This window comes from Bos indicus, chromosome 2, assembly GCF_029378745.1.
Source record: "Bos indicus isolate NIAB-ARS_2022 breed Sahiwal x Tharparkar chromosome 2, NIAB-ARS_B.indTharparkar_mat_pri_1.0, whole genome shotgun sequence".
NCBI classification, from domain to species: Eukaryota; Metazoa; Chordata; class Mammalia; order Artiodactyla; family Bovidae; genus Bos; species Bos indicus.
The window spans coordinates 90,343,661-90,356,994 of record NC_091761.1 but is presented as its reverse complement, the minus strand read 5'-3'; the positions used below and the strand labels follow the sequence as shown (position 1 = coordinate 90,356,994).

Below are 13,334 nucleotides of genomic sequence, written 5' to 3'. Positions count from 1 at the left end.
TCCTGAATTAGCAAGTGGATTATTTACCAATGAGCCACCTGGGAAGCTCCAATCTCTAGCAGTAGTTGCCACAAAACCAACATTCTAGCTTCCCTGAGCAATTCACCTACTTTTATATTAAGTAAACCTGCTTCCCTACTCCTCTGTTGAGTTCCTTTGTCTGGAATGTCCTTCCCCTCTTGCTCACGTAGAGAAAGCCCACTTCATGATTCCTGAAACCCAGTGCATGTCTCTTTCTCCCAAACAGTCCCTAGATTCCCCAGACAACCAAGGCATTTTTTCCTAGTGTTCCTAGAGGTCCTCAGGGGACCCTGTTATAGTAATAGTTGCCACATTGTATTATTTATTTGTTTCTCCCTCTAGACTGTATGCCTTGAAGGCAGGTATCAATGTCTTATTTATTTCTGAATCCTAGTCCCAGCATCTAGCATTCAATAAATATTTGTTGAACAAATGAAAAATCGATGCTTGGGTAAAAAAATAAAAAGTGAGATAAATTTACTAAACCTTATTTTTAAAATGTAAAAGTAATTCAAGACAGCCCACTTGTGATTCCCACTGTATATCTTACAGAGATCCATAATGCCAGGCACTGGCTATGGGGCTGGGGAAGGAGCCTGTTTTGAACCAGATCCAAGATACTTATGACCTTAAGGCTTTCTTCTTGAACTGGGAAGAAACACAGCAGGATGTTGCTTGGAAAAAAATTCTTTTTAACCTGCTTTCTTTCATTTGCAATTTTTCATAGTCTTAATTACTCTGAGATCATCCAGTTCCCCCAATAAAAACTAATTATTGAAATAAAATAAATTAAAGATGAGAAAACTAAAAATAAATGTAGAGACTATTAATGAAGATCAAAGTGGGCCATGTATATAAACGAATTTCACTGCCTTATTTGGGGGACAGGTTAATAAAGATGTTAATTGTAACTCCCAGGAGCTTTTGCCATACTCCAGAAGCGTGACAGCGATGAGCCTGATGGTGATTCAGACTCTGTGAACAACGTGGATTCGTTAGCTGCAGTGAGGGGTGGAGGGGTTGCCTCCTGGGGTCCCAGGGCAAGGGTTCCACTCATATTGCACTCCAGAAACCTATTGCCAAGCTCACAGATTCTAAAAGCAAATCTGGGTTAAAGGACATAATCATTTGAAAATGAACATGGAAAAATGTTATTGGCTAATGTCAGCCTAGGGCATTGCTTTATTACCAAATTATATTTGTCCTTGGAAGTTATATTTGCTTATGGAATCACCTATGAGCACCAACTTGGAGTCCAACAGATTGGATATTCTGGGTCACCCTGGCCAGGTAACCCTGGGCAAGTCACATACCTCCCCAAGCCTCAGCTCTCTCATCTGTAAAGTAGAAATGATAGCACTGCCCCATCTGATAGGGCCGTAGTGAAGCCAAGTAGAATTATGTATGTAAAGTGCCTTGTTGCTCAGTTGCTCAGTCATGTCCAGCTCTTTGTGATCTTATGGACTACAGCACACCAGGCTTCCCTGTCCTTCACCATTTCCCAGAGCTTGCTCAAACTCATGTCCATCGAGTCAGTGATGCCATCCAACCATCTCATCCTCTGTTGTCTCCTTCTCCTCCTGCCTTCAATCTTTCCCAGCATCCGGGTCTTTTCCAAGGAGTTAGCTCTTCACATCATGTGGCCAAAGTATTGGAGCTTCAGCTTCAACATCAGTCCTTCCAATGAACATTTAGTGTTGATTTCTTTTAGGATGGACTGGTTGTATCTCCTTGTAGTCCAAGGGACTCACAAGAGTCTTCTCCAACATCACAGTTCAAAAGCATCAATTCTTTAATGCTCAACCTTTTTTATGGTCCAACTCTCACATCCATACATGACTACTGGAAAAACCATAGCTTTGACTAGACAGACCTTTGTTGGCAAAGTGATGTCTCTGCTTTTTAATATGTTGTCTAGATTTGTCATAGCTTTTCTTCCAAGGAGCAAGTGCCTTTTAATTTCATGGCTGCAGTCACCATCTGCAGTGATTTTGGAGCCCAAGAAAATAAAATCTGTCACTGTTTCTGTTGTTTCCCCATCTATATGCCATGAAGTGATGGAACCAGATGCTGTGACTTTTGTTTTTTGAATGTCGAGTTTTCAGCCAGCTTTTTCACTCTCCTCTTTCACTTTCATCAAGAGGCTCTTTAGTTCCTCTTCACTTTCTGCCATGAGGGTGGTGTCATCTGCATATCTGCATATTTCTCCTGGCAGTCTTGATTCCATCTTGTGCTCATTTTGCATGATGTACTCTGTATATAAGTTAAATAAGCAGGGTGACAATATACAGCCTTGATGCACTCTTTTCCCAATTTGGAACCAGTCTGTTGTTCCATGTCCGGTTCTGATTGTTGCTTCTTGACCTGCATACAGGTTTCTCAGGAGGAATGAAAAGGCTAAGCCAAAGTAGAAACAATGCCCAGCTGTGGATGTGTCTTGTGGTAAAAGTAAAGTCTGATGCGGTAAAAGAACAATACTACATAGGAACCTGAAATGTTAGGTCCATGTACCATGGTAAATTGGAAGGGGTCAAACAGGAGATGGCAAGAGTGAACAGATGACCATTCTATCTACTACTATGGACAAGAATCCTGTAGAAGAAATGGAGTAGCCCTCATGGTCAACAAAAGAGTCCAAAATGCAATACTTGGGTGTAATCTCAAAAATGACAGAATGATCTTGGGTCTTTTCCAAGGCAAATCATTCAATATTACAGTAAAGTGCCTAACTCATACTAACTTATACTGTCTGCTGGGGTCCATTCTGGTCAGAGAAGCACAGTTTTACACCTGAGTAAAGAGAAGCTTTCTCTCAGGTCCACACAGAGGCATTTCCTAGGTTGGGAAATGGGTCAGTCCACTGCCAAACCTTGTTCTCCTTCTGCTAACCATGTTAGCAGATAAGCAACAGTTATTTTACCCAGCAAAAGGTGAATAGTAACTTACATGTACTTCCTTGATAAAGCAGGCAGAACAAGGATTATTAGTTCAGAGGATGCAGTTGGAACTGGAACCCAGGTTTCCTCACTTCTGGTTATTGATTTCATTTAATAGATATCTATTTACTCTTATGTGACAGTTACAGGGGCAAGTGTAAGATACTAGAATCACTGGAAGTGGTCAGGTTTGCATTGCAGAAACCTTTAGTGCTCTTTCCACTGTATCAAGATTTAGGTGAAACCAACAATGACAACAAGATTGCTGTCTGTGATGTAGCGGTCCTTACTGGACATCCACCAAGATAATAAGGGTCTCCAGGGGAAGAGCCCTGTGGCCACAGCATGGGCTGGCCTCTCACAGTGGTTCAGGATGAGGAGGAAAGAGCCTTCACCAGAAAGGACAGCTTTAACAGGTGCTCAGACTGACTCAGGTAGGTGTTGGAAAATTGCAGGTCAACTCTTACAGTGTGTGAATTCAGGCTGTGTTTAAGCCCAAGCAAGCAAAAATCAAATCAGTTCTGGCCTAGGAGGTGTGCCTGACATGTAGAAGGAAGTCCAGAACTCTAAGGGAGCTAAACAGAAAGAAGGGGCTTCTTAGGTGGCACTAGTGGTAAAGAACCCACTTCCCAACGCAGGAGACATAAGAGATGTGGGTTCGATCCCTGGGTTGGGAAGATCCCCTGGAGGAGGAAATGGCAACCCACTCCGGTATTCTTGCCTGGAGAATCCTATGGACAAAAGAGCCTGGCCAGCTACAGTCCATGGGGTCACAGGGTTGGACACAACTGAGCAACTGAACACACATACAAACAGAAAGAAACAGGCATAGCATCATCTCTCACACACCTGTCATTGAGTCTAAACCCTGGCGCGTCACTGAGCAGCTGAATGAACTTCCACACTGTGCAAAAAAAAAAAAGGACGGGAACTACCTTTTAGTGGGCACTGCCTAAAAGTTAGGCATTGTGGATGTTAACTAAACTTATGGTGGTAATCATTTTGCAATATATACACATATCAAATCATTATGTTGGCTGCAAAATGAGACAGGGACATAACATAGTTAGTAGAAGGAGAACAAGGTTTGGCTTTGGATGGACCCATTTCCCAGCCTAGGAAATAATTCTGGGTGGACCTGGGAGAAAGCTGCTCTTTCCTCAGGTGTAAAACTGTGCTATTCTGACCAGCATGGACCCCAGCAGACAGTATGCTGTGCTATGCTGTGCTTAGCCTCTCTGTCTCTTTGCGACCTCATGGACTGTAGCCCACCAGGCTCCTTTGTTCATGGGGATTCTCCAGGCAAGAATACTGGAGCGGGTTGCCATGCTCTCCTCCAGGGAATCTTCCCAACCCAGGGGGAACATATTTTAAATCATAGGATCTTTCTCACTTTTACAGATTGCTGCTGCTAAGTCACTTCAGTCGTGTCCGACTCTGTGTGACCCCATAGACGGCAGCCCACCAGGCTCCTCCGTCCCTGGGATTCTCCAGGCAAGAACACTGGAGTGGGCTGCCATTTCCTTCTCCAATGCATGAAAGTAAAAAGTGAAAGTGAAGTCGCTCAGTCGTGTCCGACCCTCAGCGACCCCATGGATTGCAGCCTACCAGGCTCCTCCGTCCATGGGATTTTCCAGGCAGGAGTACTGGAGTGGGGTGCCATTGCCTTCTCCTTTTACACATTAGGGAACTGGAAAAGAATAACTTCCTCAAGCACCCCCAGAAGTTGCCAGATGGAGCGTGGACCTGCCACTCCTGGAACTGATGCTGATAATTAAAATCTCTCTTATCAGTATCCTTCCCCTTAGTTCAGCCCACTGAGCAACTCCCTTGTCTAACAGTTCACTGAATCGAGTGGATGCGATGCACACAGCTTAGGCTGTGTTCATAGCAAACACACAAAGACCTACTGAGCCTAAAGCATGGTAGCTTTTGGTCACCGCAACACGGACAAAGATCATTTTAAACTTTTAATCATCCTCTGTCCTGTAGCGGTGTCACATGAAGTGAAGTGCTCACGCTGCATTTCAGGTCAAAAGAAAACATTCCCAGGGTGGGGCTAGATGGCTGTTTTCATGTTGTCTGATGCCAGTATTCCGTCCATGTTATTTCTTGCTTCCACCTGGTGGTCAAAAACTGAAAAAGCAGACGTACTGAAAATAACTAGGTGTCAGCAGGATCCATTTGCCTATCGTTTATAGGACATCTGAATCTGGGTCCCTGCAGGACTTTTAGAACCGTTTTCCTGCCTTTTGATTTCTACCAAGTTCTTCCAGTGGAAAGTCTTTCCATGTGCGGCGTTCTTTCCTGGGGCTGAAAGAACCAGGATAATCCCGGATGCTTCCCTGTAGCTGAGCTCATGTCACAAATCAGGCATGATTTTCAGCAGATATTTCTTTAAAAGTTTGAAGGCCTCTGTGGATTCTATTCCCTTCTCAACAGGAACAGGCATCAAAGAGACAGGAATAAAATGCTTTGCACGCACATCAGGAACTAATTGCCAATTTGGCAAATGCATTGACTAATGTCATGCACTGTTATTTCTAAATCCTCTCCTGTCCTTGACCCCCAGTATCTAGATGTAAACTTGGAACCATTAGTGGAGAAGGATAAAGTCTTCTGGTGCCTCAAATGGAATTGAGAGGGATTTAAACTAGGCGCTTTTGAGCGTGGTGAAATGAACCCAGCAGTACATTAATGCTAGGATTTGAGCTCACACAGCGTGAGCGCTTTCAAAAACCGTGTTTAAGGAAGCAAACAGAGCCACGACAGACCCTTTCAGGGGAGCAAAAGGAGTTGGATGAAACAATCAATGACACATTAAAAAACCACAACTGGGCTGCAATCATGTGGGCAGGAAAAAAAAAGTTTTTCTTTATCACAGGATCTTTGCATCTAATGAGATGGTGACTGGACAAGGTCCAGAGGAGTAAGGCCTCGGTTTACTTTACCTAAGAAATGTCTAAATATTTAGTTGATTCTCTTAAAAGCCTTATGTGAGCCTCTAGCAAACTGGTCTTTAAGGTATGGTCTTATTGGCTCTATACTGCCATTGGCAGAGCTTTTTAAAGGGAATTTGGAAAAGTCAGAAGATATTACCACTGAAAGTACAAATGTTAACTTTTCTTTTTCTCTCAAAATTAACTCTTTTTAATGTCCTCCAAATATTTAATTTAGGACCAATACCTTGCCAGTCAATACTTTCTCTTAATTATTCCTGAAAGGTTCATCTGTTCCTCGCTGTTGTTATTTTAGTTGCTAAGTCATGTCCACACTTTTGCAACTCCATGGACTATAGCCCACCAGGCTCCTCTGTCCATGGGATTCTTCAGGCAAGAATATAGGAGTGGGTTGCCATTTCCTTCTCCAGGGGTCTTCCTGACCCAGGGATCTCTACCCCTTTCGTACATTTTATTTTTACCGGGTCCAGTTGGGCCCAATGTGCTTGAGGCTAAAAACAGGAGGGGTATTTTCTTGGGAGCCGGAGGGGAAGCTAAGAGGCCTGAGAAAGCTCTGTAAGAATGTCTATAGGGGTCCACCCTTTAAATTCACACTACTGTTGCATTGGCAGACTTCAGTCAAGCCCAATATCCAGTTTGCGTTAAGCTTCTGGGATCCTCTGTGTCAAAAACCCAGTGCATCCCAGACATGGCATCAATTGGGGCTTTAACCTGTTTAGACTTTCTCCAGCATGCCTTCTTTATCATTGCTTCCTGTGGACTCTTACTAAGGGTCACTGAACTTCTCCCCTCCCCCCCTGCAGGAGGCCGGCACAGACCCCTGTTCCCGCCAGTTTGATTAATGTGTCTTGGCTGATTGTGTGCAAGATGGCAGGCCTTTAGCAAGTGTGACCAGTTTATTGTTCAGCCAATCACAGGCGCCTCAGTTAGCATGTGAAAAGGGGGTGTGTTGCTGGGGAGGGTGAGTGTTCTGGCGGCTGAGTCAAAGGAGGAGCGTTTTGGGGGGTCACGGAGCAACACCCACTTCTTTGAGGGGATGTTACTATGCTCTACTAAACCTGTAAACCTCTTACTCAAAGCACTTTTTTCTTCCTCCCTCTTTTTTCAAGGAGATCTTTTTTTCCCATGGTGCAAGCAAGGCAAGACACTGGCTACTCTGCAGATGGAGTTCACGTTCCAGGGTTTTTAATATTTCACTTTTATATTTCTGTTAGAGAATGATCCTGCTGAGAGTCTGGGAATCCGTGCTCGTCAGAACCCCTTCACTGACACTTGGATATATTGCTCTGAAAGCTATCCCAGGAGAAAAGATTAAACAAAAAAAGCCTACTTTTCAAAGCCTACTTCTCAATCTGCCCACATCAAAATAAGACAACTGGCCCTTTGAAGTGGAAGACACGGAGTTCTCAGCCAGCTTGCTTAAAATGGGGGGTGGGGTGGGGGAGAGAAGGAAGGAAAGAAAGAAGGAAAGAAAGGCTAGGGTATAAAATTATATACCTCTCTTTCCTCGGCCAGATTTAATCTGGCAAGGGAGTCTGAATTGATGGTGAGAAAACTGACAACCTGCTTATCAGCACCCCAAGAAAAGAGGTAACTGGTCAGAGAAACCTGTCCAGCTGGGTCAGTACCAGGTGTTTTTTAAAAAACCTGTATAAACAGAAACTGTGTTGTTCATACATAGTCCGGACAAGGTCTGGAAAGGGCAGAGTGGATACAAATGGACACTGGATGGCTCTCTAGGCTCTGAGCTCTCCAGCTCCCTCAGAGTGATCGTACTGCTGAATTCAAAGCTTGAGGGCCTATGGAATGAAAAGGAAAGGAATGGAAATCTCATCAAGAACAGTGTTAACAGTTCTCTGTGATGTTTATCTGGCTCCCATCCCCTCTTCTGGTCCCTTAATCACTGGAGCTCAAGTGCCTGCAAGTAGCAGCAATGGCTTGGGGATGGAGGTAGGAGGGGTATAGCTTGAAGGGACTTCTTAATTCACATAAGGGGATGTTCTTGGAACACATATGTGGGTGGTTGTTTTAAAACATACTCCTTATGATTGAGCTATCAATAGTACTGACTGCACGCTCAGGATATGCTGGACTTCTAAGATTTATAAGCTCAGGTTTACACATCTTGGCTATGACTAAGGTTACAATTTGCTTCCCTCCATAAGCCTAGCCGGGCCCATGGTCTATACACTGTCCAAGCCCATGGAAGTAGGGTTTGCAAATGAACACCCTCTCATAAGCTGAGCTGGTGAAAGACTGTGGTTGAGTGACTACAAACCCAACCTCTTAGAGATCCAAGAATGTGCCAAATTCATCTATGCAGGCCAAGCATATAACACAATGCCTGGCAGATAGTAGGTGCTCAAAACTTTTTGACTTATTTGAATTAAATTGAATCCTTACTAGAAAAACAATGCAAAATATGAACCCTATTGATGTTGGGCCTGGAGAATTTTCTTCATAAATAAAAAATTGCATATTACTTTGAAATGACAGCAAAATGAAAAATGCAACATATTTCTCACTGGTTTATTGGAACCCAGTTATCTTATCTAGTACAGAATCTGGCAGGAAAGCATGTTGGACAAGTTCCTTTCATTATTGTTCTCACCAAGGATCACTGTTTATTGCTGGAATCAACCTGAAACCCAAATAGTTCAAGTTTGAGGGAATAGCATATGCTCACCGTGGCAGCTTTGTGTTGAGATCATTCCAATTATTTTCTACAACCCATCTGTGACCCTAAACTTCTGCCTGCACCTACTTTAGGAAGCTGAGGGGTCCCATTTTCACCTGGAGAGCAGAGTAGGTAGGGAGGGGTACAGGCAGGGTGGAAAAAGATGAGACCCAGTTCTCCTAGAAACTGAAGCACCTGGAGATAGGCTTTATTGTCAACTGGACCATCATCTCTATGAGAAGCCTGGTCTTTTTTCTCTCTATCTCAGACCAAATGGAAAAGGCATTATTCTAAGCCCTGAGGTGAGAGAGTGACATTTTTCTCAAGTGCTAATTAGAAATGGCAAACTATTTGTAATGATCCAAACCCCATCTAACAATGCATATAGATCATTCACAAAGCAACTGAAATGATTTTAGAGTTGGTCTTTAGCTGCTGTAGGTGTTCCATAATCTTAGTCAGTTCAAGATGACTGAACCCTATATACAGCTGTTTGAGTAAAAGTATTAGATGCTGGAGGAATAAAAGAAAATTAGCCTTCTATGTCTTTTGTTTTCCACTTTAATTGCCTTTTAAATTTTCTTACAATTTCTTACTCTCATAAAAACCCCCTCATACCAAAGTTAGTAATACAACAATTTAGGGAAATTCCATTTTTAGTTATGGGACAATGGAAGGATATAAAGACTGGAAAATCAAACTTGGGCCACATTCTCCCTAATTGTGTACATATCTGAAAGTGAAAGTGAAAGTCATTCAGTCATGTCTGACTTTTTGCAACCCCATGGACAATACAGTTCATGGAATTCTCCAGGCCAGAATACTGGAGTGGGTAGTCTTTACCTTCTCCAGGGGATCTTCCCAACCCAGGGATCAAACCCAGGTCTCCCACACTATATATATCTACCTCCCCTTTAATCCTGCCTGCGAGAGTCCAGCTCTGGTATGGCCATGATGTGGTCCTTTATCCTATAGCTCATTGCTTGCCTTCTCTCTTTTGTTTCAATGTCCTTGAAGTGACAACTAGGTAATCTGACCTCTCTGGCATGTCCTTGGGACCATTTCTCAAAAACATCTCCCTTGGAATACTTGCAACACTTCCAAATCCACCCCCAGGAGCCAGTCTTGGAGGGCCAAATATGGGACAGAAAATGACAAAGTGTTAGGTCTAGAGACAATGGATGAACTCTTGTATAATCTAGAGACATCTTACCTGGCCTGTCCTAGGCCCAGGGAGCCTCTGCTTCCCCTATAGCTTTCTTTTTATACTTTATGAAGTACAATAATCTAGCAAATAGACTCAATGATAGTCATTGGGCTCAAAAATGAGACCTTCTTTTGAGTTTTCCATTTAAACCATTGGGTGTTTGGAAATGGATGTGGAGTCCACAGTAATAGTCATTCCCAATTGTTATTCCACTTGTTACTTGTGTTTTACAGAGTTGGAAAACTGATCTAACCTCAACTACTATTTCAATGTTTTCCTCATAAAAAGATTAGTCACGGAATATAAGAGTCTAAATATCTGTCTACACTGTTAACAATTAAAGGAAAATACCTTGTCTGTGTGGCCAGTGCTCTTACACTGATAACTCACAGAGCTTTTGGAAGCTCAAATCAGTATTACCTGGGTTGTAGTTAGGTAGCTTGGAAACTCCAGGCCAGGTATCCTCTGTAGGGACTCCCAGCACCTATATAAAGACAAAGATTCGGGGACAGATGAAGTGGATGGAGCAGGTGTGGAGACATGGAGGACACATCGGGGAGGAACAGGGAAAAACTGGATGTATATCACATTGTGCCAGCTGATGTGTACAAGAAAGAAATTTTAGTGTTTCCGACATTTGTAGTTTCCCAGGCAAAATTGCAGTATATTTCCATTGTCCTGTGTGTCAACTTGTTAACTTGACTGGACTAAAGGATGCCCAAGACAGTCGATAAAACATTATTTCTGAGTGTGACTGTGAGGGTGTTTCTGGAAGAGATTAGTATTTGAATCAGTAGACGGAATAAAGAGAACTGCCCTCACCAATTTGGGTGGCATCATCTAATCGGTAGAGGGCCTGAATAGAACAAAAGAGTGGAGGAAGCACAAATTTTTTGTCTCTCTTTTTGAGCTGGGACATCCACCTTGTCGTGCCTTTGGAGCTCCTAGTTCTCTGGTCTTCAGATTCTGGGACTTATACCAGTGGCCCCCTTAAACGGACTTATCCCACCAGCTTTCCTGGTTTTCCAGCTTGCAGAGGACATATCTCAGCCTCCATGAAATCACACGAGCCAATTCCCATGATAAATCACTACATATATATATATATATAAATATGTATATAAATATAAAATATCATGGGAATTGGCTCTTGTGTATACACACACACACACACACACACACACACCCCTCCATATCTCCCATTAGTTCTGTTTCTGTGGAGAACCCTGACTAATACAGATCATATAACCTTACTTAAAGTCACATTCTCATCCCTAAATATCTACAGGCATACCTCAGAGATATTTTGGGTTTAATTCCAGACCACAGCAATAAAGCTAATACTGTAATAATGTGAATCACACAAATTTTTTGGTTTCCCAGTATATATAAAAGTTATGTTTACACTATACTATGGTCTATTAAGTGTGTAACAGAACAATGTGCATACCTTAATTTAAAAACCAATGTACATACCTTAATTTTAAAAATGCTTCCTTGCTAAAAAATTGCTATCCATCATCTGACAAGACAGCATTGCTGCAAACCTTCAATTTGTTTTAAAAAAGCAATGTCTGCAAAGTGCAATAAAGTAGAGCGCAATAAAACGAAGTTTGCCTACTGTATGTAGTGCATGATCACCATACATTGGGATGCTATCTTTGGAGTTGGAAATACAGAAAGACGTGAGTGGCAAAGTGTCCCTTTGCCTTACATCAGATAACTCTCTGTATATATATATATATATATATATCTCAACAGGAGACATTTGACAGTTTAAATTATGCCTCAGCATGGGCATTCAGCTGTTCACCAATGTGCTCAAATTAAAAAGGATTCAGATTACTGACCTTTAGGCAGTGGAATGTTGGCTAAAAATGATCCGAAACCTAACTCTAGTCTTTTCTACTGAATTCATCTTATCTGCTTCTTTTCTCTGTGGCCCAGCAGTTTGGAATATAGTGTTTGGTTTTTAACTGGTGGATCATAATAGTAACAACATTGCTTGAAAAAGAGCTCACTTATGCTTTGGATTACTAAACTGAAGCTTTACTTTTTAATTACTAAGAAAAGAAAAATCTTTTAGAATTTAAGTCAAAATACTTCAGATTTTAAATGACTCTGTTACTCTGAGTTCCCTTGTAGACAAAACCTTACCATTCTTTTAAGATAATCATAAATGCTCAATGTCAGTTGGGAGCTAGAATAATATTGTTTTTGTGAAATACTAATGAAACATTAGTAGCTTTCATACACCACTACAATATAGCTCTTCTGGGAAGCATACCTCAATACAAGCATCTCTCATAGAAGAAGCCTAGTGAATCCATTTGTAAAATGCTGGAGACAGATGCTGGCCCAATTGTTATGGCAGGAAATCAACTGCCCAACAATGACTGATTTCCTACTCCAGGTGATCTTACCAATGAACCTGTGTCTCTTGTGTCTCTTGCACTGGCAGGTAGATTCTTTATCATTGCACCATCTGGGAAGCCTCGACTGATGAAAATTGATGAGGAATCTGGAAGCCTCTTAATAACCACCAGTTAGCTGAGTAGGACTCTGGCTGACAAGTATACTTTGTGGTGCCTGTTAAGCTTGTCCTCAAACAAAAGATAACAAAGTGCCATTTTCCCTCATATAATAATAATAATAATAATAAAAAATCAAGCCACCCAGTAGAAGCTTCTTTCTTTGATCCATTCCCTAAACAAATTGAAAAGCTACTGAGAGGATTGTGAGCTTTTCCTATCAGCCACCCCGAGCCAGAGGGAACACTGAGAATCCTGGAATCCATTTTGAAAAACCAACTGGACTAATTCTTCTTTTGTGGGAGAGGGCCAAAGGATGGGGAGTTAATTCTTCTTTGCTAAACTGCCATCTTATGTATTTGCACAGATGTGTGTGTAAACAAGTGGGCAGAATGATTCACAAATACCCCTACATCTCTGTTGCCTAGCAAGAAAATGACAAGAAAGCAAAGATAATGAAGAGAAAGCAATAAAGGAAATAAAAATGACCACATCCATATTTTCTCTAAGGCAAAAGTTACCAGAATTGTTGGCTACTTTGTATTATTGTGTAATTAAAGCCAACAATGGATACCAACAATTTTAGAAGATTGTGCTAAAAGCTTTAAGCTTTGAGATTTTAAAAGTTTAAACAAAAATTCAATATCCTTTATTTGGAAATTTGATGCTCAGTTTTTATTTGAAAATTATTGAGTTCATTTTCACTTGAGAAAATTACTAAATCTCCACTTCACTGACTGGGAAACTGAAAACCAAAAATAGTTGATTTACTCTCTCCCTGAAGGCTCTTAAAAGGCAGTTAGTGAGTGCTATGTTTGAAACCACAGTGGGCTGCAGAGGCTGTTTTCTGCCTTTGTTGAAATGGAAACTGAAGGCATTTTGATTAATGGCTTTAAAGTCTGCATAGTTTATTTTATTTGGATTTTAGAGCTACATCCGGTGTTATTTGCTAAAAATATTTATTGAAAGAATTAGATTTCTAAAAAATTGATCAAAAATTAA

General features: G+C 41.6%; 1 protein-coding gene across 2 annotated transcripts in view; it reads right to left on the bottom strand.

Moving 5' to 3' along the window:
* CDK15 (cyclin dependent kinase 15) overlaps positions 1 to 13,334 on the bottom strand; it is a 96,398-nt gene that overhangs the window by 31,413 nt on the left and 51,651 nt on the right. For both annotated transcript variants that reach the window (XM_070770226.1, XM_070770232.1), the window contains exon 10: positions 10,222 to 10,285. In XM_070770226.1, coding sequence (XP_070626327.1) covers positions 10,222 to 10,285 — 64 coding nt within the window. The remainder of the gene's footprint in view (positions 1 to 10,221; positions 10,286 to 13,334) is intronic.